The sequence below is a fragment of the Lissotriton vulgaris genome, chromosome 11 (assembly GCF_964263255.1).
Source record: "Lissotriton vulgaris chromosome 11, aLisVul1.2, whole genome shotgun sequence".
NCBI classification, from domain to species: Eukaryota; Metazoa; Chordata; class Amphibia; order Caudata; family Salamandridae; genus Lissotriton; species Lissotriton vulgaris.
Genome location: NC_141699.1, coordinates 669959791 through 669987099, shown reverse-complemented (window position 1 = coordinate 669987099; position 27309 = coordinate 669959791). Strand labels below are relative to the sequence as shown.

The window sequence follows — 27309 nt, the reverse complement described above, 5'->3', positions numbered from 1 at the left end:
AGTGAGTGTTTTTGTTTTTATGTGTAGCACGCACTAAGGTGCTATATGGGTGAGAAGGGGATTCCCTCTCGCTTTGCTACATATAACATAAAAGGGGAGACAGACAGACGTACAGGGTAGAGTCATATTAGCATATTATTGCAAAAACAGTCGTCATTCCACCGTCTTATAAGGTGAGTGAGCGAACTATGCATGGCTAAAGTGTGGTCTTGTCAGTGGCAAGACTCATGTGATAGTTATCTAGAAGCCGGTTGTTGTGGTGAACTAGAAAACGAGAATACCAATGTGAGGTTCAGGTAAGTGAAAGAAAATTATTATCCTCACACAGTATTTTGCTGTTCAAAGCCTCCTTGGGTCGCCTGGCAGAGAAAAAGACCCTAAAAGAAGGTTGTATTGGTTTACAAAATTATCCGACCTGTAAGGGAAGACCTCAACACCTTACCCCCACAGTTGCTGTAGCGCGCAGCCTCATTACTCACGAAACTGTCGATCTGGTTCCTCCTTGGACCTGTCGTCCTTCTGCGGCGCCCGGTTGTGAAAGGAGGGCTGGCCGAGCATGTTTTTAAAGCCTCCGTAATTGCCTGCACCTGGGTCAGGGTAGAAATAGAGGGAGGGGTGCTCTTGCGCAAAAAGCGCCATGTCATGTAAGGTCTGCGCATGATTGGGGTGGGTAGTAGTCCCTGTTCCGCGCGCGAGCCTTCGGTGTATGGTGCTCCGCGCATGCGCGGAGGGGTAGAAGCTGTGTCAAGCTACCGTGCATGCGCGGGAGAGCGTGGGGGCGCTCGCTGTTGCCAAGGACGCGCTAATGTACATTATTGCTCGTGGAGAGAGCAGGCAAGGGGAATAAATAATATAGTATAGAAGGAATTAAGATAAGAGGAATGAGATTTACAATTTAAATTGTTGGTCGCTCAATGTGAGACAGATTGGGTTATGCACAGTATTGTAAAGAAAAGGAAACATCATACATGCCTGCTCTCTCCACGAGCAATAATGTACATTAGCGCGTCCTTGGCAACAGCGAAGCACCATACACCGAAGGCTTTGCGCAAGAGCACCCCTCCCTCTATTTCTACCCTGACCCAGGTGCAGGCAATTACGGAGGCTTTAAAAACATGCTCGGCCAGCCCTCCTTTCACAACCGGGCGCCGCAGAAGGACGACAGGTCCAAGGAGGAACCAGATCGACAGTTTCGTGAGTAATGAGGCTGCGCGCTACAGCAACTGTGGGGGTAAGGTGTTGAGGTCTTCCCTTACAGGTCGGATAATTTTGTAAACCAATACAACCTTCTTTTAGGGTCTTTTTCTCTGCCAGGCGACCCAAGGAGGCTTTGAACAGCAAAATACTGTGTGAGGATAATAATTTTCTTTCACTTACCTGAACCTCACATTGGTATTCTCGTTTTCTAGTTCACCACAACAACCGGCTTCTAGATAACTATCACATGAGTCTTGCCACTGACAAGACCACACTTTAGCCATGCATAGTTCGCTCACTCACCTTATAAGACGGTGGAATGACGACTGTTTTTGCAATAATATGCTAATATGACTCTACCCTGTACGTCTGTCTGTCTCCCCTTTTATGTTATATGTAGCAAAGCGAGAGGGAATCCCCTTCTCACCCATATAGCACCTTAGTGCGTGCTACACATAAAAACAAAAACACTCACTGTAAATTAATTTTGTAACTCCACACATACTCACTTGGTCCTGAGGAAAGCCTGTTTTAAATTAAGAAAGGCCAGGCTGAAACATGTAGACCACACAGGACACTGGAGGTCATAATCCATACTCCACCGTGTCCGTCTGCCTTTTAATGTGCCAACAGATACCCAGTTTATTAAAATAGTTTTTTACCCTCGGGTGCTGGGACTTTTGTATGGCTTATTAATCTTCACCTTCACACTCACCACACTGCACACTCAGTAATTATACCAGCTCCGCAGTAATCTGGCGTCGAAGCACACCCGGGGCACGTTAGGTGCCACTGTGGTGGGCCCGATGATGAAGCATGCCACCAACTAGGTTGGTGGGTGAGGGCTTTCTAAAAACCTACTGGTTTTCCTTGACATACGTACTCCATTGAGTCTTACCTGTAAAAAACCTAGCTAGTCTTTCTTGATTTTTGATATATAAAAGCGGGGATTCAGACTAGCTTACCTAGTCCTCCCTCTCTCCTTTGATTCAGTGATGGTAAGTTTCTGGGCTACATCAGGATTGCAGGGTGGTGGGGGAGCGACAGTGGGCGAATTAGATAGGTCCCCAGAAGGAGGAGGTGTAGAGGTAATAACCCTGAAAAGTTCTGGGATTCCCTGGGATGTAAAGGGATCCTCAGTAATAGGGGTCACCTCTGTACTGGGTATTAAAATATGCGGGGACATAGCCAGGGGGGGTCTTGCCTTATAACCCTCGATGGAGCGTCGACGCTCCACCCTTCTCTCCGCTAGGGCTTCTTCTTTTTCAATTTCTGAGATGGACTTCTTAAAATAGTTATCCAGAGTACCCTTGTTAGGGTTGGCCCCCACTGTCCCAGGAGAGGCCGTATCCATGTGGTAAGAGGATGCGGAACTGTGATAGTTGTACAGGGGTGACTATCCTAGAATACCCTAGCCAACAATAAGAAGGGGACTTTGCTAGCACAAGATAGTAGGTCAGAAGCGCAGTGCAACACTTAAACAGAATGTACAAAACAATGTTGAACGTGGGAAGCCCGGCTGTGGGTTACACACATAAATGAAAGGGACGGGGCCCAGCCCAGCCTCACCAGCCACCTAACGGCCACACAACGGCCCGCTCTTTGCCCGCTCTTTGCCCGGTCTTTGCCCGGTCTTTGCCCGGTCTTTGCCCGGTCTTTGCCCGGTCTTCGCCCGCTTCCTCGTCCGCGCGCGTCCCGTGTACGCGTTCGAGGCGGGGTTGAAGTAGAGGAGGATAGAAGGGGGCGGGAAGAGGAACCAGGTGCGCGCGGTGGACGGCGCAAGCACTTCTGGACCTCGCAGTCCCGCTCCCTATGCAGGTGGCTTTCCAATCACTCCCCCAGCCGAGGTGACCGAGCCGAAATGCTCCCAGGTCACTATGAAGGTCTGTCACTGGGCTCCGCTACAGTTTGTGCCCCTAAAACGGCCAGAAGCAGAGTCCACAGTTGTCACGCTGCACGAGCGGCTCCCGCGCCAGCGGGGGCCGCGAGGAGTTTTGAAGCTTCCAAGAAGGACCAGGGAGGTCGGAGGGAGAAGGGGGCGGGAAGAGGAACCAGGTGCGCGCGGTGGACGGCGCAAGCACTTCTGGACCTCGCAGTCCCGCTCCCTATGCAGGTGGCTTTCCAATCACTCCCCCAGCCGAGGTGACCGAGCCGAAATGCTCCCAGGTCACTATGAAGGTCTGTCACAGGGCTCCGCTACAGTTTGTGCCCCTAAAATGGCCAGAAGCAGAGTCCACAGTTGTCACGCTGCACGAGCGGCACCCCATTTTAACCACAATAAAGGACAGTGAAAGGGGGCACAATGTTGTTAATGAGAAAATGCAGAGGTTTCAGCCACCTCTCCATTTACCAAAAATCTGAAAAACTGCAAATAAACTGGAGAAGCGCTTGTCTCTCTAAGAAGCTTCTTAGCATGGTGTCCCATTTGAAGTATGCACCAGCCAGTGTTCAAAATGACTAGTGCATCCCGCACTGGATCTGCCTGCTGGGCACTGTTTTCACATGGAATGTAGAGCTGCCTCCCTCCACTCAAGAGTTTCCCGCACAGCTCCTTTAAATTGTACTGACGTATCATAAGAGGCTACGCCCTGAAAGGAGCTATAAAATCCTCCAGGTCAGGCGAGTGCCTAAGCCGTCGCCACAACAAGAGTGGTCTTAGTTGGGCCTTATGAGTCATGGGCTCTAAGCCAGGTCACGTCTGAGTGGGATCAATGGAGTGCTTTTCGGGAGGTTGGTTAAGGCTCTTATAAACGTATTCTCAGCCACCCCCAATGGAGCATGGTTAGCTATGCCCCATACTTCAGCCCCGCACAGTGCTCTGCCCTCGGCCTTAGCTCTGTACACTTTTAGGGCAGGCAATATCCTGGCTCGGGAGGCCTTAAACAATCTTAGGACAGCAGTGGAGTGTTGGGCAAGATTCAGACTACTTCTCTCGACCTGGGGCAAACAAGAACATCGATTTAGTTAGCTTGATCTCCAGGTACATAAACTCAGTAACCCTGTCTAGCAGTCTGCCTCCCAGGGTCATCGAGCCCCTAAAAGACTTATGCTGGCTGATGACCATAAACTCTGTCTTGGAGTGATTGATCACCAACCCTCACTTGCTGCAAAAGGCCGGAAACATGTCCACTAGAAGTTGAAGGCCACTCTGGGTCTCTGATATCAGAAGGGTGTCATCACTGAATAGTAAGAGGGGAATCTTGTGAACTGCCAGTTGAGAGGCATAATTTTGGATATCCTCTAAACAAAGTGCCATCATTAAAATATAGAGATAATAGGGTCAGGGTAAGGACAAATCCCTGACACACTCAATTTTGGATGGGTTTTCGTTCATTCAGCTCCCCGCCCCTTCCTAATCTAACTTGTGCATATGTATACTCATGTAGACGAACCAGAACATCCTGGGGAGGTCAGGTTGAACCCCTTTATTCTTAAGAACCTCCCACAGCTTTCCTCTTTGAGTGATATCGAATGCAGACTTCAAGTCGACAAAGACCGGCACCCTTATTGGAGGAGTACTATCTTCCAGTATATTAATAGGAACATAAAGGCCTGGTCAATCCCTAGGATTTGCCACGCAAAGACTTTTTGGGCAACATCAATATAACTGATCAGCCTGTAGTTTAAAGGGAATCTAGTGGGCCCTTTTTGTGAATGGGGACAATTTCAGGTGCCTTCCAGCTACAAGGCCCCTTGATGATTGAATTGGATACCATATTAAAATGTGATTCCCAGCTGTCAATGTCTGCTAGAGAGAGAGATCGCCTGGGATTCCATCGGTTGCTTGCCCGCTGTCCCTTGCTATGTTTTTTATTGGAGTAGTGGTCTCACTCAGCTCCAACTTAATGAGCTTGGGGATAGATTGTCATCTGTTAGCTCTAGTGTTCCATCAACGTCCAACTCCAGTTTGTAAAGGTCCAGAAAGGGGGAATGCCATATTGCAGGAGAGATGGAGTCGGCCAAGAGCTTAACTGATCATTGATCCCCATTGGCTACTAGCTTCCAAAATGTCCTATTATCAGTATAGGCGGCAGCTTTTAATACATTCTCCCTTATATGTGTTTCTTCCAATCCTTGCGTGCTCTCCTTTGAATGAGCTTATACTCTTTCCTTTTTGCACGTATCAGGGTGGAATCACCACAGACAAGAGCTAGGCGTAGCTAGTTTTTCTTGTTGTTGCAAGGTTTGTTATACTAAGTGCGCTCAGACGTTGGGAGTGGAAAGGGCAGGTTCATGCCTGTGCACAGAGCTCTCCCCTAGCAGCTTAAAGAGGTCCCTATTAACTTATACAAAATTGAACTGCCACATTTCATCCCTAAACTGGGCTGGGACTACATTTTCTAGTTCCAAGGCAGCAAACCCTAGGGGACTAGTCATGTGATCTCTCACGGAACGGCAATTGTAGACTGACCGTATGTGGTGTATGCGTTTACTTATCAGGGGCTCTTCGTTTTCAAACACTTTGTTTTATAGTGTAGAGACTGTTACCTTGTGTAACAATAGTGTTTTTTCTGACGGCTGAGTCATTGCTGATTTAGGATGAGGCTCATCTCGACCCCCTGTTAGATCTAAGCCGTATTGGGCCCTTCTGTCCCACCTTTTCCATGTAAGAGACGCTAGATCGTATTAGGGATCGTGCCCAGAGGCCCAATAAGAGGTAAGTCTTTAGAGCGGGAAGGAATATGATGGGAAACACATGGTTTCAGAGCACTATGGTTTATCTCGCCATTTGTTTTATCAATTAGGTGTAGGCACGGTAAGCGGCCCCTTGGGTAATGTTAGTAGTAAGGGGAGGCTTGACGAGAGGTCTGAGCTCTCCAATTTTTGTACTCAATATCTTGAGCTCTTGGATCTCAATTCAAACACCTCTGCCTGGAAATTTTGCAAAATGCCAGCTACATGAACAGAGCCTAGTTCCCTCCCAAACATTATCTACCATTACAACTACGTTCAAAGGGGATATGTGTGAGGTAGGTGGAGGAAGAGCCTCAGCAAATTTTGGAGGGCCCTCTAAAGAACCCGGAAGCAGATGGGGCTCGAAAGTAGCAAAAAACCTGTTTACACATATAATCGAAGGAGGAAGTGGCACAGGAACAGATACGCTATCATAAAGTACAGATTGCGGTGAGGTGATAATTGGGTCGCTCTCACACACGTCGGCTCTTGTGACCACACCAGAAACAGGGTTTGAGCTTGCTTGAGCCTGTGAGGTCTGAAGTGCATTAGCCTTCCATTAAAAAAAAAATAGACTGTACTTTCTTCGGCGGTTGCCTCGATTGATGGCTACTGGGGTCACCTCCTCCCAAAAGATTTTCTACTTCTTCTATTAAATTGTCTATATCCTTCACAATTAAATGTCCATAGGGTCATCAGAGCATGGAATGGTAGCAGATTTATGGTTTTTGACCTTTTTTCCCTGGAGAGCATCAGTTGCATTGCATTTCCCCGTAATAGGCCAAAACGGCCACTCTGCTAAGAGCTAGCATCGTATAAAGTTCACAGAGCCGTTGCAGAGAGTTTGAGACTTAACAGGCAAAAACCACGGGCACAGGTAGAGAAGGAAATCTGCTCTCAGGATGCCGCACATCCAATATCAATTTAAGGTCAGATAAGAAGTTCCAATAATCGAGGGTGTAAGCAAGAAGATAAACCAGGGTACTTACAGTGAGGATAAACAATATGTCTTAACCTAGGTAGTCAAATTATCACAGCAGACCAATGGGATGGTCCTGCCCTGTCTCTTGGTGCTAACGGGTGGTCAGAAGGCGCTTTATAGCACATAGGCAGCAAATTGGAGGCAGCAGGAGTCAAGCCCCTCCTCTTGGGGTAGTGGTGGCTGGGATGTGAAGTCCCTTTTAGTGACGCCATAGGATACTTGACTGCTGTGATGTCAGTAAAGAACGTTCAAACATAATCAGAGCCCACAGTCCTAACATACCATTGTAAATGCACATCAGGAAGCAATGTGGCCCTCTCTTCTTATTGTGTTTCCTAATTCTGAGTGTCCTACTTCCGTACATGTAAGAATGCCCTATTTCTTTCAATGATGTAACTCTGATTGACATTGAGAATATTGAGTATATTTTATTCATAAAGTATCTGAGTTTCAAATTATTTACTGCTTACTGGAGTATGTCTTCACTGCTGAACTCTCTTTCCTTGCAGAGTCAGGTGTGCAAAAAAGTAACTTATTTACTAAGTTAGAGTGGAACTGTACCTTTGGTTCTTGGAGAAGGGAATGCCCTTTCTCATGAAGGGGCATCTTACACAGATCTTTGATCTCAACAAGTGAGTTTTCCATGCGAACAGATTAAAATGAGAAAGAAGAGAAATTAAATAGAGTTTTTATGAAAACCAAGAATCTGGAAAAAAGGATAAACAGAGGTTATACGGACTTAAAGCTGTAAATAAATTAATATGTCCAAGTAATGGGCAGCATCAATGCCAAGATCATTGCTTTGAATTGAGGAACAGCATTGGGGGAAACCAGAAGCAGTGTGGTTAAAGAGGGCAATTAAGATATCACTAGAAAGAATTTGGAGAACTGTACACTGCTAAAGTGTAGCTTATCCAAGAATATGGACTTAAAGAACACATCATGGAGATCACACCTGAGGTAAATGCCATGAATTAAAAATGGAGTAAACCAATGGAAACATACTTGACCTATTTGATTATTGTATTTATTTTTGAGTAAGAGAAAAATGGTGAAACCATTGGATTCAGAGAATATTTCAAACTTAGGATGGATAGTACTTAAAAATTCTGAAATGTGGTGGACTATCACATGAAGCATGGAAAAGACTTAGGCAGTGTAACTGTCTTTTGTTGTGGTAATGAAGGAGCTCTCCTAAGTGAAAAAGGCTCATTCTCCAGAGTTTTAGGAGACCCCTCTTATTTTTAGGTCTCGCCTGTCGATGCGCATGCGCATCGAGCAAGCGAGAGTATTGGGACTTATCCACTCTTTATCCACTGCAAGGAATCGTGGCGATTCCTTGCAGTGCCCGTGACTTTTAAGCTCAATGCGCATGTGCATTGAGCTTAAAAGCGCGTGCACGTCCGTCTTTGTTTACCCGCTCTGCCCCCTCCCCTTCCCGCCGTCTCGCATTTCCCCTGCCGCATCAAAGGCTTTCACGGCCGGCCGGCCATGCTTTCAGTTTCACGACCGGCCGGCCGTGTCAATTACATTCCAAAGCCCGCTCTCCCTGCTCCGCCCCCTGCTCCGGCCGAGACGCATTTCTCCTCCCTCCTCCCCCCATTCACGTTTATTCTACTTCTTATCTGGCCTGGAAAGCCTCGACAAAGGGTTTAGCCACAGCCCGTGGAAGTTGTGACCTGTGGACGTCATGATCATTACGTAATCTCCCCTTCCCCGCACCCCCAACTCCTGTGTGGTGGACACCCAACGTGAAGTGTCCATCATCCGCCGCCGCCATTACCGCAGACTCCTGTCCTTTTATGACAACTGAACTCTGCCGGGGAACGCAGCAGGAATGCTTAGTGAAATCTATGTCTTGGATTTGCAGCCCGCGCGCGGAGGTCACAACTATTCTATAATTTCTCAGCATTATCTTTTCTCCATCTTACTTTGTTCCAGCGCCTCCCGCCGGCACGCAGCAGATTGAAAGCAGCATGCATCAGAAGGCCCGCGCTGCACGCTTTTATAGTCTCGCGGAGGCGCGCTCCGTTCCTGGCCTTCCCTATCTCAGAATTTAGAAAGGCAGGCTTCCCTGGCATACCCCGCCAATACCACAAGATACTGCTAAAAGCTTTAAACGCAAATACGTTTGAATAACAAATAAATGTTAATATCAAGATATGTGCCCTCTTCCATTTCTGTAAACGCAGAAGTAAAATGTATACACCAGCATGCACTCATATAAACACATACACGCACTCAGAAATGTTTATGAACTTTAAAAGAAATCTGCCCAACAATCATATATATCACTCAGTGAGAAATGCAATGCTATGAACTGACCAGGGTTGAGGCAGACACTGTTAAAACACAAAATCAAAAGTTGTTTTAAAAATAAAACGTTTTACTTTGTTCTCAGAATATTGATTATGTAATGCTGTGCACTCCAGGTTATGCTAACTTGTTTGCCTTCCTGCTCATTTTGCTTCCTGCACATCTATGTGAGGCAGTGAAAACGATTGTCTAAAGTCAGGGACACTGGAATTATGTAATTCTGCTGCACTGGCCGGACTACTCACCTAACCTCTTCCTGGCTCACTGCTACTTTACACTGGGGTCCCATGACACACTTGAAGTATTGGTTAAGGAGCTTTGTGTAACTGTACTATTCTATGGGGCAGGTAAGTTCATCCAGTTTTTGGGATTCAACGGAGCACCTTCGAAGCATCAGGCCTCGGCACCAGTAGACCTGTATGTGTGCATCAAAACATTCTATGCTCATTAAAAGCAATCATGCACATCAGCATACAAATGCTTGTGCCACAAGAGCGAATACTTTTGATATACTGAACAGCGAGAGAAATAATGATAACCGTACACTAATGCAAACTGAAAGTTGAGCACAGTGTTCACAGCTTCTTGCATGATGGGGCATTCAAGGGATTATGGTTCATTTAAATAATTAAACTTTTGCAGATCTTTCAAAGGATTTCACAACATGGCCTTTTGTTACTTTTCACTTTGCATGCAAATAAGGTAATAGTAGATACAGAGCTCAAACCCTTACAGTATGCTGAAAAAAGAATGAACATTGTGATGTGCTATGGTTACATACTCGAAAGTGAGACAGAGCCAAAGCTAAGAGGGAGCAATTCGCAATATAAAACAGCATAACCTCACATGACATGTAAGTGCCAAAAGCGCGTGACTCCTGATGAGGTCACGGGTCAAGGCTGAAAATTATTTGTGACTCCTCCTGTCCTTGTGTTGTCTCACTCACCCTCAACCCCTCACCCTCACTCACCCTCACTCACCCTCACCCTCACTCACCCTCAACCCCTCACCCTCAACCCCTCACCCTCAACCCCTCACTCACCCTCACTCTCACTCATCCTCACTCACCCTCAACCCCTCACCCTCACTCACCCTCACTCACCCTCACTCACCCTCACTCACCCTCAACCCCTCACCCTCACTCACTCACCCTCAACCCCTCACCCTCAACCCCTCACTCACCCTCACTCTCACTCATCCTCACTCAACCACCCTCAACCTCACTCACCCTCAACCCCTCACCCTCAACCCCTCACCCTCACTCACCCTCAATCCCTCACCCTCAAACCCTCCCCCTCACTCACCCACCCTCAACCCCTCTCCCTCACTCACTCACCCTCAACCCCTCACCCTCACTCACCCTCAACCCCTCACCCTCAACCCCTCACTAACCCTCACTCTCACTCATCCTCACTCAACCACCCTCAACCTCACTCACCCTCAACCCCTCACCCTCAACCCCTCACCCTCACTCACTCACCCTCAACCCCTCACCCTCAAACCCTCACCCTCACTCACCCACCCTCAACCCCTCACCCTCACTCACTCACCCTCAACCCCTCACTCTCACTCACTCACCCTCACTCACCCTCAACCCCTCCCCCTCGACCCCTCCCCCTCAACCCCTCACTCACCCTCAACCCCTCACTCACCCTCAACCCCTCAACCCCTCACCCTCAACCCCTCACCCACCCTCAACCCCTCCCCCTCAACCCCTCACCCTCACTCACCCTCAACCCCTCACCCTCACTCACCCTCAACCCCTCACCCTCACTCACTCACCCTCAACCCCTCACCCCCTCACCCTCAACCCCTCACCCTCAACCCCTCACCCTCACTCACTCACCCTCAACCCCTCACTCACCCTCACTCACCCTCACTCACCCTCACTCTCACTCACTCTCACTCACCCTCACTCACCCTCACTCACCCTCACTCACCCTCACTCACCCTCACTCACCCTCCCTCACTCACCCTCACTCACCCTCACTCACCCTCAACCCCTCACTCACCCTCACTCATCCTCACTCACCCTCAACCCCTCACCCTCACCCTCACCCACCCTCAACCCCTCACCCTAACTCACACTCACCCTCACTCACCCTCACCCTCACTCACCCTCACTCTCACTCACCCTCAACCCCTCACTCACCCTCAACCCCTCACTCACCCTCACTCACCCTCACCCACCCTCACCCTCACTCACCCTCAACCCCTCACCCTCACACAGTGCAATAGGTCTCGGAGCATTTGAGTTAGAGCTTTTAGAATTGTTTATGGCTTTTTTTATTTGTAATTCTTTAGCATTGGCTACAGGAAACAAAAATGCTAAAGATTTACAAAAAAAAACCATAAACAATTCTAAAAGCACTAACTCTAATGCTGCGAGACCTATTGCATTTCCAATGCTTGTTTTTTATTTTGGTTTGTAATTGACTAAGTGTAGCGGAGAGATGTTGTATCGTGGAACACAGATATACCTGACTTTGCATCTGCAATATACTATTTGCTGATGGTTTCTTGAAAATCAACCAGTAAGGAATAGATATTGAAGAAATTATTCTCAACTTACTGTTATGTTGTTGCACATCAACATATCACTGCATATGTACAGTAGCATGGAGTTAAATTGTTAGGTCTTAATCACTACCATCTGAAAGGCATAGCAGAGCTGATCAGTCATAAACTATTTATAACAATATTTCACAGAAGTACTAAAACTGCCTGTTGTACACTCTTTACTGTTAGGAATAGACCCTCATAGATGGGTCTATTTCAGACATCTGAGTGATTTCAGATACAAGTTATTATTTTGTGATGCTATTCCACTAGAATTCTGCTGACCAACAAGCCACCTGCATTACACAGAGCAGCTTAAAGGGCCTTCTCTGTTGTATAGTTTGAGAGTGGGGGTCTTAGGATAGGTCATTCTGACTCGGAGTTCCTCAGTTGTAGCATGTTTGGTTGCACTGTTTTAGAAGTCTTGTCCTTGTTTACTGTTGTCTTTGAGTTGTCTTGTCTACATAGCATTACATAAGACTTGCTGGTTTGTTTTTTAGGCAAGTTGAAACAAAAAGATACATTCATTCCTATAGGTGTGGGAGAGGGGCCTGGGACCTTTTATGATACTGTTATTTAGTATCTTGAAGAGAAATGTAGAGCCTATCATTTCAGTGTTACTGGCTTTGGGTTTTAGAATTGCTCTTCAGCCTACCTTGGAGCCAATAAGGGAGTGTTTCATTTTTAACCTATTCAGCTATCATAAATTCTTTTGTATCCAACACTTTGAGTACTGACATATATGAATTGTTAACTTGGTGACATGCTACCCAGCTCTTTCAGGATATGGGAGTCTGCAGGGTAAATGTGGGTCTTAACATTTGCACCACCTGACTATGTAGGCAAAAGAAGGCTTCTAACCATACTTTTACATTTTGCGCTCTTTCATCTCGAGCCTGACATTGTTCTAACTATGGGAGAACCAAGTACGACCAGTGGTGTTGAGATTGTCAGCCATAAAGGGGGGCTGATGATCATGATGGCTCTGTTGATAAACTAGCTAGTTTTTAAGATGGTGCAAGCTGACTAGGGGATCAATTGGATTTTCATCGGGAAAGGAGTGATGTAGTTAGAGTTTTCAGGCAGCAGATTCCAGGACCACAAAACTTGAAGGGAAGTGGTAGCCAGCCTAAACGTTTTTTAGGACATAAAAATTAAAGTGAAAATGTAAATGACTTTGCTGACCCTAATGGAATACCATTTATTTCTTTGCACCATGGCAGGCTGGTTGAATAATATGCCAGACAATACAATGTGACTTTAAGTGTTCTTCACATACAGACCACCTCCACCATTCTGCAGTGTTGTTTAGCTGTGTGTTTACCAGGCATATTCGAATATTGAAATTATTAAACCTCATTGTATAATTACAGATGAGCCTCAGATAATCGCAGGATGGTTCTTCATTTTCAGTGTACTTCCTCGGTACATCTAAAAAATTAACAAGCATTGGCAAAGCCAATAGGTCGCATTGGCCGCCAGCCAAGACATTTCTTGTTTTGTTTTTTCATGGTTTTTGCAAAACATTATTGATCGGGAAGCTGCTAGGCCCTCATCAATTAAAATTAATAATTAGCTGAAGGCAAAAAATGCTTTTTGGGTCTCAAGAAAGCAAACGTTACCAAAGAACCCCCTGGCACTGCAAAATAACAACTTGATATGTGGATGTGCTCCCTGTGAAAGGACAGTATGCCGTAACTAATTGTAAATTCAGCCAATGACTAAAATGGGCAGAAGAGTTGCCTTTTGGCTCATTCTGGAGTGGGTGGATAAAAAATGTGAGTGACACAGCCACAAAACCAATGGATGAAGCCTGGCTGAAAACCCCTAAAAGTAACTATGTTATACTCATAATAGAGGTAGAAGAGAAAAGGTTTTGGCTAACACAGACGCAAAAAAGCCAATCGGTCTAGCACTGGTTGCTAGCCCTTTGCCTTTGAGAAAGAAGGCACAAAAGATAAAGGAAAGAAACAACGAAAAAAGGCAAGAAACAAAGGATAAAAGAAGGGAAGAAACAAGGAAATATAAAGAAACAAAAGAAGTCAAGAAAGAATGAATAAAAGAAGAATTGCAAGAAACCAGGCAAAAAAGTAGGAAAAAAGGGAAAGAAACAAACGGGAAACAGCCACTACAACGAAGCCTTTACCACGAATGCACTAACCACGCATGCCTTACAACGCATGCGTGGTTACCACTATAACCTTTACCATGCATTCCTTTACTACGAAAAACGTAGTAAAGGAATGTGAGTTAAAGGTAGGAAAAAAAAGTAGGGGGGGGGGGGGGGGGTTCCCCCCCCAAAAAAGCAAACAAACGAGAGGGTTTAAAAAAAAACAAAAAAAAAACTTACCTTAAACACGCTCTTCTGTGCCTCTGTCCTTCATGGAAAGAGCCTCCCTAACAGACGTGATTACGTACGTGCGTCTACGTACTCCATCAAAAATAGAGAAAGGACCACTTAGAAGAAGGAGAATACCGTCGAAAGAACATGTAAGTACATTTTAAAATTATAATAATGTATTAGGTTAGGCATAATTAAAAAAACATGTATGGATTTCAACTACATAATCAATCATGCAGTCGGTTTAACATGAAAATGCCAATATCATGCATAGTTAAACAACGAAAAAAGTTGTTAAACTATGCGTGGTAAAGGCATTTTTGTGGTAAACCATATGCGTGGTAATGGCATTCCGTTGTAACGCATGCGTGGAAAAGGCATGCGTTGCAACGGAATGCGTTGTAACATCATATAACCGAAACAAACATGACAAGAATCAAAAAGAAAGAAAGAAGACCAGAAAAGGAAGGAAGACAGAAAGATGGACAGAAAGGAAGAAGGAAGGAAAGAAAAAATAGACAGAAGGAAAGGACAAAAGACAAGAAAGAAAAAAGGAAGGGAAGAAAGTAGGCAAGAAAGAAGTAAAGAAGGTAAGAAAGAAAGACAAATATGGAAAAAAGGAAGGAAGACAAGAAAGAAGGAAAGAAAGAAAAAGAAAGAAGGGCAGAAAAAGGAAAGAAGGTAGGTACGAAGAAGGCAAGAAAGAAAGAAACCAGGAAACAAGAAGGAAAAGAAGGCAAGAAAGAATGAAGGCATAACTTAATGCAAAACAGTTTTAAATAGACACAATATGGTTTGCTGTGAAATAGCAGCAGTGCGGTAAATAAACAAAGTCCACTCCAAAATGGATTTACAGAAGCATTGGCAGTAGACAAAAAACATTAAGATTGAATGTGCCTCACATCAAAAGTGTCCTGCTACCACATCAGTTTCTAAGCATGACACTAAAGCAATAATAAAGTAAAAACAACACCTCTGGCACTAAAGGAAACTACCTTCTGTGCAGATTTGCTCCTTGTGAAAGAGCAAAATGTAGTCACTTAAAGTGAAGTTGGCTAGTGGCTTCAGTCGGCTGACCCATGGCCCCATTCTGTGTGCTGTAGAGAGCGGATGCAAACTGTGAATGACAAAACAGCAGACCAATGGACGAAGAGAGGTGACTGAAAGCCTTTTTAAGTAAATATATTATATAATACATTTTAGTAAAATCAAAAGTTCTTGGCCAACGACAAACATAATAAATGGGCAAGAAAAAAGTTTTCCCTCAAGAGAAGAGCGAAGCCCCTATCCGAGACAACTGTCCATAAATATAATTTTTCCATTAATGCATTTATTATCAAGGTCCACACAACAAAATATTCAGAGTTCCTAGATTGCATGATAATAATGAATGTATAACGTTTTTTAGCTAAAACAATTTAACAGGAAAATCACTAACATCAAATAAAGATACTTATAAATGACTCTGGAAAATGGACGGCTTGCTCTCCAATACCAATTCACAGTTTACAAGGCATCTGTAAAGAATGCAGAAAGGAATCCCGGATTTCACATCACCTCATTAACTTGTTGATTCATTCCCAGCAAAAGAACTGCATAAAATCATTGATAAATTCTATGACTGACTCATTCTCGGAAACTACGCTGATCTGGCTAAACTTTTAATCAAAAGTGCAAATGACCTTGAAACTTAGCTCAGGCATAAGTACAGTGCAAGTCCCCCAAAAATTACTGCAAACCAAACAGGCCTAAAACTACTCCTCTTCAAACCTCATACCAGAGAAGACTTTCCCATCACACCAGTAGCCTGTGAATCATCAAGCTCATCTTTGGGTGTTTGCAGGGCTGACATTGTCAAAGCCATATTCCTCAAAAGCTCTGCAACCATTATGGCCATGGCCATAATTAATCATTCTTTATAGACTATAGCCTTACCAAAAGTATTCAAGGGGCATATATTAAACCCGTTTAAAAAAATTCCCTGAACCTTTGGGACTCATTAATTACAAATCAATGGAAAACTTTCTTTTTAGGCACATTGCTTGGAAAGATCTGCTTTCAAACAAATCTATGCGGTCACTGAAAACAACTACTATGAGACTACTAAGATGGATTCCATCCTGCTCCTGGCACTGAGGGAGCATTGATTAATCTCAATTGCTAAAACTAAACTGATGGCATTCAAATACAAAGATGTATTTCCTATCCCAGACTCTGGACAGTAGTGTGATAGCAAATGTTTATGTTCCGAGAGAAAGTGCAGATGTGTTCTGAGGTTGTGCAAAATGGCATTTCTTGTTCCAGGTCTAGATGTACTAAGAAAACACAAATTGTCTGTAACTACTGTCCGTGACAAAAAACTAGAAAATTATTTTTGCCTGATGTTTTACAAAGCATTGGTGATTTTTGAAGCCATTATTGACATTAGCTGCACATAAGCCTTGCTTGTACACTTGCTTTTCCCTAAACGTTAGTGAGTTTGATTCATCTAAACAATTCCTTTGGTGCTTTCTTCCACTTTCTGAGGCTGAAGGAGGGTAGGTTTCTACCACCATAAAACAAACAATATCTCCCATTAGTTTGCAAGAATAGCAGGCCCATCTTAAAAGGTCTATGACCATCAAGCGTTATAAATGAAAATTTGTTTCAGGTATCAAAAATGCAGTAATGACCCCATTCTACCATATATATTTTAATGTAATAATATTTAGTACTATTTTCCTCCCAATTATGTATTGTATGTAGTGTTACTATTGTAAGGTTTAGTAAAATGTTTTTGATTGAGACACATTCAAAATTTGAGCAAGATAGGAGTTTAATGCATTGATTTTTTCAAAGTCAGTGTAACCTTGTGCAACACACTATCTCACTTTAAAGCATCCATATTGATTTTAAGTTAAACAAACAATTTTAAATCGGACAGTATAGGGAACTCAGTCAGTTTTTATCTGAATAAGACATTCACGAGTCTGATGCATGAATTTGCATGACCATTTTGGAAGTTTCACATCTGAAATATTCTTTGTGTTTTTGCAAAGGGGGTTTTAGTACTTTTTCTTTTTTTTAATTATACCCACTGTTGGCACTTGTCTAAACTGCGTGGTTTTTCCTCACCAATAAAATGCTTGCATCTTCTAACCACAGCAAGCAAAAACAGGCTTATGAATGACTCGCTAATCGGAGCAACCTCAATATATATAACTAGAATGTGTTTTTCCTAAATTTTTAAGTGTGTATTTCAGAAATAAGTTACAGGTTGGAGATATAAAGGCAGCATAGCAAGCAAGGCCGTGCATATGGTTTGGGAGTCCTGTGGATGATTTGTGCAATTTGGAGATCAGTGGTCACTCAAATCCCATCACATGTGACATAACATTTTACACTGACACCTTTTCCCACCAAGCTCATTTTTTTTTGGGTGGGTACAAAATAATCTACTTTCTGTGTGCAATTATACAACTTTGACATCATTGATTTGCAATAACCAGACAGCCCCAATAAATAAATGTGTTTTGACAATTGTGTAGCATCTGTATCTGTTAATAGAATTTACAAAAATCATTGCAGTCATGTTTTCTAATTTCGAAATCAAGCAAGATTCTAAGAGTAAAAATATCCTCTCATAACCAAAGAATTGTTTGTTTCCATTGCAGCGAAACAGCTTACCTGTTAATGTATCACAAAAAGCAAAAGGAGAAGCCAAGTAAGTAATTTATCTGTGAATGGACGTTTATCCAAATAGACCCACTAACTTCTTGAAACGCCTAGGTTTTCCCAAACAGCTACCTGGTGGTTTACAAGTGCCATATCTATAGGATTGTCTTTAATGGCCAGTTTTTGGTGAAGGAACTTGGGAGTGGAAAGATGTTTGTTTGGGGTTTCCCCGGAGGTCCTATGCCAATTTAAGAAGACAGGACTTTGGAAAGCTGGCACCCAAGTTTAAAAACATTTGAATAACTGATTCTCCGATCTAGTTAATTTTTGTGGACATTATCATTGTTGTTTGGTCTAAGCTGATATAGAAAGGCTGGAGGAAGTCTGCCTTATCTTCTGAGGAAGTGTTCTCTGGGGTAAAATATCTCATGTTGAGAATATTAGTCAGATTAGAAAGGATTCTACATGACTGCCACACTCTTCAATTTAATAATGCTTTCCTTTTAGACGTGTAACTTGCCATTTTCAGAAATCCACATATGCTAAAAGTAGCTTATTCGATTGGCTCAAAAAGGTTTGTCAACATGTTTTTAACAGACCCCCAGATGCCTCCCAGGCCCATATTGAACATACCACTGTCTCCCAATCTAGATAGTCTCACATATTGTATGCCTGACCCACTTCTTGCATGTATGGTACACTTTAAGTAAGAAGATCTCTATATGTTTGACACCCCTTGTCTTGAGAGGTCAGTCGAGATTTGATTCCCACAATCACATATCTAATGGTGACCTGAAAAATCCCATCCATAATAGAATGAGGGATATCTGAAACCCTACAATATTTGAACACTTTAGAAATACTTACACTCTGCATCAAAAAGTGTCATAGAACATATGAGATATGTCTAAGAACGTGTTACCTTCTCCAAACAGGCCATCGCGCTTATGGTACACCCTAATTAAAGGAAGTCCCTGAGTAAGCTACAGTATTTCATGAAGTCACCCTGGTCTGATTCTGTTAGCAGTAGAATATGGTGGACTGGGAGTATTTTTGCCACTAAAGGTATTCAGGATGTACAGTCTTGCACAGTATGCCATTCTCTTTATGCTATTGAAGTTCTCAAAGCATGATTATGTTGTTGGGAAGCAACCAACCTTTTCGTGCTGGGGAGCTCATTGTCCTGGTCTTGCAGCAGTTTTTATATGGATTTCAGCAGTGAATTTAAAAAACGATAGTACCCAGTGAATTTGTTCTCAAAATGGATCCTTTGCCTGTGGTTTTGCAAAGGTGTGTTTTTTTCTCTTTTCAACTACAGTTTATAATAATTGCAGAGTGAGAAACTGAAGCTAGGTGGTCTGCAACAGGGTTGAATTGCAAGGATATGTCTCAGAGGCTGTAACCAGAAAATATCTTTAAAGGGACCTCAGTAGCCTCACACTTGTAAGTGAAGTGAATATACTTATCGCCTTGGCTGCTGATTGAATTCCTCCCCTGTGCTGGACAATGCAGAACAGGTGTGGTCGTGACGGAACCATTCCGTCATCAGCACAGCTCAACCATGACTGATGACGGAATGGTTCCGTCACCAGCATCGAAGGGGTTAAATATCTTCATCTCCTAGTGGCGACTTTGGTCTGCTTTTCCATAGAAAGAGCGTTGTTTGGTTTACTAATGAATATAGCCCAGTTTGATGAATCTTCACAAAACTTTCCAATAAAAAGTGTATCCACCCCTGCTCCTTTCTAGGGATGTCATCAATGATGACATAAATGATGTCATACAACATGTGATGAGTGATGTAATATGTAAGGTCAAAGGCAGTGCATGGCGGAGGTGCAAGTTATAGGTAGTGCTGCTTACTAAAAATGGTGAATGTATGTCCTTTTTTGTGTTCAAAACATTAATGTTGTCACAGACATATTCAACTAACTAAAATGTTACTTTAACCTTTGTTTTTACCTGTGAATTTCTACGATTTTAAAAAACAATCTTTTTATCACACCTGTAGGCAGTTATAGTTAGGACCTAGTTTCCATAGATGAAGTGTTTCTTGTTTTGCTAATAACTTTGTCACTTTGTCCCCGTTTGACGAATCATCACGACATTTTCAAGACTATTGTACTGGTCATTGCAGCTGCTGTCATCAAAGTTGTGGTTTGATCAGTCAAGTGGGAGTTGAGGAAAAGGGGGGGGGGGCCCAAAACACGTTTTCTCCATGCAATGTCCCAGGGAGATTTTGGACAACTATGTTATGTTTTTTTTTTTGTAGTGCGCACAGATACTCCAAAGAGTGTCCCTGCGCCAACCAAAAGGGGCGAAAGAGCTAACACTACACAAAAAGATACTTTTTCAGATTTTTCCTAAAAGCCAAGGGGTCTTGAATGTTTAGAAGAGCAAATGGGAGGGCGTTTGATGCCAAGGAAGCTTTCAGGGCGAAAGAGCAGCCAACCAGCCTATGGCATTTGAAGCAAGGAACCTGGGCTAAAAGTTGAGACATAGAGCGCAGTTGTCTCACCGGGGCATAGAAGGAGAACTGCTTCTGGAGGTCGTTAGGGCCCGGTCCATGGAAAGCACAGTGGTCGATAACTAGTGATTTAAACTTGACCCGTTCAGCCACGGGAAGCCAGTGAAGTGAGCGCAGATGTTGTCTCTCACTACTTCTAATAGGGATATCAAGAAGAAGTCTGGCTGCCGTATTTTGGACCACCTGAAGCCTCTTCAATCAGAAGCCAGGGATGCCAGCATACAATGCATTTGGCATAGTCCAATCTAGATACCATAAGAGCATGGATGACCGTTTCTTTAGCAGCTTTTTGCCAGCTTCTAAACCTGAGTGAAAAAAGAAAGGTTCTACAGCTGAACCACTGGACGGAATTGTACCAAATTTGGCAGAAAGCTAGAAATTTAAATGAAAAAAATCAAAGGTCAAATGGACGTTATAGTTGAGTTCACATGTTATCCACACAAAACCAGAGAAATTTAACAGTTATAGTTATCTCAAGTAACTATAATTTGTGCCAAAAGGTAACTATAACTTGTGTCCTCGCCATGCGCTGCTAATTACCCCACATATTTAATCAGTTTTGACATCTTCTATGGCATCATTGATAATATCACTGCAAAATTTGCAGTGAAATTGTTGATGAGAAAACTGTCCAAGGCCGGGTCATGACTTATTTTTAACTTTGGGCACAAGTTATAGTTACTTGAGATAACTATAACTGCTAAAGTTCTATGGTTTTGTGTGTGTTAAATCTGAACTATAACGTCCCTGTGACCTATGGTTATTTAGTAAATGAATATCTAAGGATTTACAATCCTATGTCCTACCTATAATGCCCCTGTACACTTTAGCGCATATATATATATATATATATATATATCAGGAATACCGCTTTCGTATTGCGCTGCAACGAGTCTCGCCAGCCAACAAATGAAACTCGGACACAGACCAAATGGGCTCTTGCTTTTCCTTTATTGCAGAGGTACTGTCAAAGACGTTTCGGCTCAACGGAGCCTTGTTCACATGACAACGTTTTGATAGTAGGACAGCCCTTTTAAAGTGCTAGTGACGATAAATAATGAGTATCACCTGTGAATACCATTAGCATGGACATGGAAGATATACTTCTAGCTACTGAATGGTAGCGTTAACTTTTTATAACATAGATTACATAGCAGTAAAATACCTTTAGTAGATACCAACGTCAAAAATACTTATGAACGTACCCGCATGAGAGAACCATTAATGGCAACAACAATCAATGTAAAATACATAAATATGACAAGTCTGATTATGATTGAAAATGTGAGAGTAAATGGAGAAACACGAAAAATAAAGTGCAAGTGCATTGCTCATTATATATATACATTATTGACAATTCTAATTACATGTGCAAATGTCGCAAAATGTGCAAAATCAAGCAAATGTCAATAACCTGTCTATAATAAATATGTGCAAAATACGCTAATTATTCTCCTCCTAAGGTCCAATATTTCTATTGGAACTCCAACCTCAAATTTTGTAGTCAGATTTTGTCAAAACATAATGCCGTTATGCCTTTCCGCTTCTGCTGGTCATGAATTTAGTTTTGTACCTCAAGGTTAAGCACAACTCTCATGTTCTAACTGGGTTTCTACTGTTTGTAAAAAATTTTTAAAAAAAAGCAATATGACCATAGTGCATGCTACTGTAGAAAAATAGTGATTACCATAACCAAAATAATAAACTAAACAATGTTGACGAGTGCATAATGAATTTATATAATCATTGTTTGTGGCTTATCTATAAGCAGCAGCTAAAGTCGATCATATTTCTGGGATATCTATTGTGTCGCAGCCAATTCACGGTGCATGCGCAAGCCTCACCCAGCTGGGTGTACCTCGCGCATGACTACCATGAAGAGGAGACATGAATAGAAAAGAGTCAGGGCAAGCAAGTATAGAGATCCTCTGTGATGTTGAGGCCTATCGGGGTCTTAGTATTAAGTAATAAAATGTATTTGGTTTCAAGCCTCCTTAACTTGGTTTCCCTGTCACCTCCCCTTCTGCTGTTAATGATCGCATCAATCACCCAATATTTAAGATTGGCGTTGTCGCTCTGGTGACATTCCCTAAAGTGGCGAGCCACCGGGTAAGTATTGTCACCATTGCTGATGGCGCGAAGGTGTTGGAGGATTCTTCTGTGCACAGCATGTTTGGTGCTGCCTACGTACTTCTTATCACAGGGACACTGTAAAACATACACCGCAAATTCAGATTTGCATGTTAGTACTTGGTTTATTGGGTGTTGTGTGTCAGTGAAGCCATCTCTGTAAGTCCTGGTGTTGATTCCATGTTGGCAGGCTTTGCAAGTTTTGCACTTGTAGAAACCATTCTTTTCCTGCCACCATGAGGATTTTACATAAGGCTCTGAGTTGGTTACCATTATATGGTCCCGCATAGATGGCGCTTTACTGAAAGTGAGTGATACTCTTTTAGGTAGATCTTTACCTATAACGTTATCCTTGGTAACGATAGGCCAGTGTTTGTCACATATTTTACGAATCTGTTTATGCTGCCTGTTGAAGCCAGTTATTATTCTAAAACAGTTCGCCCCTGTTTTTTCCTCACTTTGAGTATTCTCAACAGATGTTGTTTGGCGTTCAGATTTTTTTACCAGAAGCTCATCCCTCGATAGGACCATAGATTTCTGTATGGCACTTTTTATTAGCTGGATTGAATAACCCCTTTCAAGGAAGCGAGATTCGCTTTCCTTTTGCGCCTGTTCCAGATCTAGGGAATTGCTGCAAATTTGTCTCAATCGCAGCATTTCCCCATAAGGAATGCTGGAAATCAAATGTGCTGGATGCGAACTGGCAGCATGTAAAATGCTGTTGCCCGCCGTAGCCTTGCAGTATAATCTGGATTCCAATTTGCTGCCGTTGACATACAATTCTGTGTCGAGGAATGTAACTTTTTCCTGGCTAAGGGTCGCAGTAAATTTTAAGTTGAGATCATTGTTGTTAATTTGGTTAATGAAATCAAGTGCTCCATCATGGCTTTCCCTCCACACGACCAGCAGGTCGTCAATGAAGCGGAACCATGCCACCAGATTGTTGCATATATAGTGCTGGTATTCAAAGCCAAGGACCAACTCCTCCCAAGCTCTCATGTGGAGACATGCAAAGCTTGGGGAGAAGCTGGCCCCCATGGCTACTCCCTGCAACTGGCGGTATGCTTGCTGGTTAAACAAAAAAATATTATTAACCAAACAAAATTCCAACATATCAAGGAGCATAACATTATGTTCTTCAAACTCGGGACCCCTCCTTGACAGATAATAGCTAACTGCATTTAGGCCATCCTTGTGTGTTATACTCGTGTATAATGCTGTAACATCCAAAGCTATCAGCCAATCACCAGCAGACAATTCAATATCCTGTATTTTAGTCAAAAAGTCCCCTGTATCTTGTACATATGAGCCTAATTGATGTGCATAACCTTGCAGGTAATAGTCAATATAAACAGATGTATGTTCAAGGAGACTACCTCTGGCAGATATAATAGGTCTACCCGGTGGGTTCAGAGGGTCTTTGTGTACTTTTGGTATAAAGTACAGGATTGGTGTTATGGGGTTGTCGACTTTTAGGTACTTGAATTCTGCTTCTGAAATCAATTTGGCGGTTTTCCATTTGGATAGTTTGCGATGGTACTCTTCTTTGATATTAGTTAATACACGAGTATGGATGCGCTCATAACATGTCCGATCATTCAGCTGAATGTAAGCTTCCTTATCATAGTTGGCCTTGGTCATCAAAACCACGTTCCCGCCTTTGTCACTCGTTCTCACTACCAGATCTTTCTCTTTCCTCAATCTGTTGGTAAGTGCAGTGTACTGCAGTGATCGGCTGTCAAAATGTTTCCTGATCTTTCCCACATTTTTTTGGAGATCTTTCAAATCAGATACCACATTCTCATGAAAGATATCAAGATTGTCACGCGGGAGAATGGGATAAAATGTGGAAGGAGGCCTGAAATTGGTGATTAATGAGGTTCTATTCCCCCATTCGTCTATTTCATTTGTTTCAATCTTTTCATCATCCGTGTTATCATAGCCACGACCATCTGTCTCCCATAGTTCTGATATGACTCTTGTGCCTTGGGATGCATTGATGTTATTGCCGCTGTTGATCGTTTGGTTTTCTCCAGAGTTTTTCTTTTGGGCATAGAATTTCCTGAGTTTCAGTTTTCTCACTGCTTTATAGATGTCGCATCTAGTTTTCGGGTAGTCAAAATTGCGAGGTGTTGCATAGGTGAGTCCCAATTTAAGGATATCTTCCTCTTGTGCTGTTAATTCTAAAGAGGTCAAATTAATGATAGTGCGGTTGGTAGTACTCGTTATTCCTGTTGGGCGACGGATCCCCGTCCCCTCCCGCCTCTTTTCCTCTTTTGAAATCCTCCTCTTCACCGCCCTCCATCTTTGGCGTCTCCGGAAGTTTGTTCTTCGTTTTTTTGCTCCTTCCGTGTATGGGATCTTAGTGTCTTGAGCCTTTCCTGGCATAAAAAAATAATCTCTTGGCCAGGGGATGGTTTTGAGGCGCCTTCTAATTGGCTGCGGCGTTCTGAATCCAAACCTGATTCTTGGTCCGAACTAAGGGAGAAGTTGGAAGAGTCACTCAATACCTCTTTGTTTTGCTGTTGGCGTGTGTTTTTACCTTTGGGTGGGGGTTTAGCTAAGCCTTTTCGTAAAGCATCATATTTTCGGGAAAAGGTGAATATTTGCCCCAACTCATAGTCGTTAAGGTCTCTTTGGAACTTGTAAGCCTTCCTGTCAACGATTTTACTCTCTTCCTTTTTTAGGCGCTCATTCATTAATTTAGCCAATCTGATTCTTTCCTCCTCCTCACCCAGAGCCTCGATTTCCTCATTGATAGCTGCAATCTCAGTCAGTAATTTGGCTCTATCAATGTCAGCGTACTTGATTAATATTTGTACTTGCCGCCGTGATGCTTCTAGATTGCTTTCTGCCCACTCCTTCATCAATTCAGGATTGGGATCCTCATAAGTAGGAGCAGTGAGAATTCTGAGCCCCCGAGGTATTCGGTTAACCTCTATGTACCGCTGCAGCGTCTTTGATTCCCACCATTTCGCTTGCTCCTGGCGAGATTTTTTCTCCAATGTTTTAAATAGCTCCTTCATGACCGAAGTGCTGCATTACTCTGCCTCCCACAGATGTCTTGTGGGAGGGGGGCACTGTCGGAAAACAATGAAGCTGCCAGAGTTTCCCGGTCCCGTACGTTATCACCTGACATCCCTCTGCCGTTAAATGATAATTCCTTTTGAGCGCTGTTGCACTACGCGTTTTATGTTATGTCCGATAGCGCAACCCGCCTGCTAGCCGTACTCCTCACCCACTCAATACAATTGCGGTGCTTACTTGGTCGCGTTATGATCACCGGGTCTTGGTTCACCCAGCCGGGCGTTCTCCGCTCTCCGCTTGAGAAGCCTCCTCTTCGACCAGTTCGCCGTAGTCATTGCTTTTTCCTTTTCCGGTTGAGCGGGGGTCAGGTGCTGTACTCCTTCCGGGGTTGCGATTTTCTCCAAAGCAAGTTCGAAAAATCTTCCAATTGAGCACCAACCAACTTGAGAAGGGTCCCGTGTAAGCCGGTTCGGAAAAACCAGCTATATATCAGGAATACCGCTTTCGTATTGCGCTGCAACGAGTCTCGCCAGCCAACAAATGAAACTCGGACACGGACCAAATGGGCTCTTGCTTTTCCTTTATTGCAGAGGTACTGTCAAAGACGTTTCGGCTCAACAGAGCCTTGTTCACATGACAACGTTTTGATAGTAGGACAGCCCTTTTAAAGTGCTAGTGACGATAAATAATGAGTATCACCTGTGAATACCATTAGCATGGACATGGAAGATATTGTGGAGGAGTGTGGCTCAATGCTTAGAGCGGCAGACCTTGATGCAGAACGCTGGCCAGGGACCAGGGTTCGATTCCCGCCTCGGCGGGTTTCGGGCTTAAATTCCTCTGACCGGATATTCTCGCCTCAGTGCCGATTCTAGGCTTGGGTCCCACGCTGCAACTCTGGGCAATAGCTTGCTTAGTCTCCACAAAGGCCCCCGATGCACAAGGGATGCCTGGTTTCACCATGGGATGCCCAGGAGTGGACACCCCACAAGGAAAAGCCAGGAGGGGTTCCCTTGTGGTAGGAGTACAAGCGCCGGGATGCCTCCGGGTCACTGTTCGTGCTATACAAATACGCCACATTTACATTTACATTTACATACTTCTAGCTACTGAATGGTAGCGTTAACTTTTTATAACATAGATGACATAGCAGTAAAATACCTTTAGTAGATACCAACGTCAAAAATACTTATGAACGTACCCGCATGAGAGAACCATTAATGGCAACAACAATCAATGTAAAATACATAAATATGACAAGTCTGATTATGATTGAAAATGTGAGAGTAAATGGAGAAACACGAAAAATAAAGTGCAAGTGCATTGCTCATTATATATATACATTATTGACAATTCTAATTACATGTGCAAATGTCGCAAAATGTGCAAAATCAAGCAAATGTCAATAACCTGTCTATAATAAATATGTGCAAAATACGCTAATTATTCTCCTCCTAAGGTCCAATATTTCTATTGGAACTCCAACCTCAAATTTTGTAGTCAGATTTTGTCAAAACATAATGCTGTTATGCCTTTCCGCTTCTGCTGGTCATTAATTTAGTTTTGTACCTCAAGGTTAAGTATAACTCATGTTCTAACCAAGTTTCTACTGTTTGTAAAAAAAAATTAAAAAAGCGATATGACCATAGTGCATGCTACTGTAGAAAAATAGTGATTACCATAACCAAAATAATAAACTAAACAATGTTGACGAGTGCATAATGAATTTATATAATCATTGTTTGTGGCTTATCTATAAGCAGCAGCTAAAGTCGATCATATTTCTGGGATATCTATTGTGTCGCAGCCAATTCACGGTGCATGCGCAAGCCTCACCCAGCCGGGTGTAACTCGCGCATGACTACCATGAAGAGGAGACATGAATAGAAAAGAGTCAGGGCA

General features: G+C 43.2%; 1 protein-coding gene across 2 annotated transcripts in view; it reads left to right on the top strand.

The window, feature by feature from the left end:
• The window catches only part of LOC147683316 (ubiquitin carboxyl-terminal hydrolase 50-like), a 429720-nt gene that overhangs the window by 396880 nt on the left and 5531 nt on the right, over positions 1-27309 (top strand). For both annotated transcript variants that reach the window (XM_086943767.1, XM_086943768.1), the window contains exon 11: positions 17723-17772. In XM_086943767.1, coding sequence (XP_086799893.1) covers positions 17723-17772 — 50 coding nt within the window. The remainder of the gene's footprint in view (positions 1-17722; positions 17773-27309) is intronic.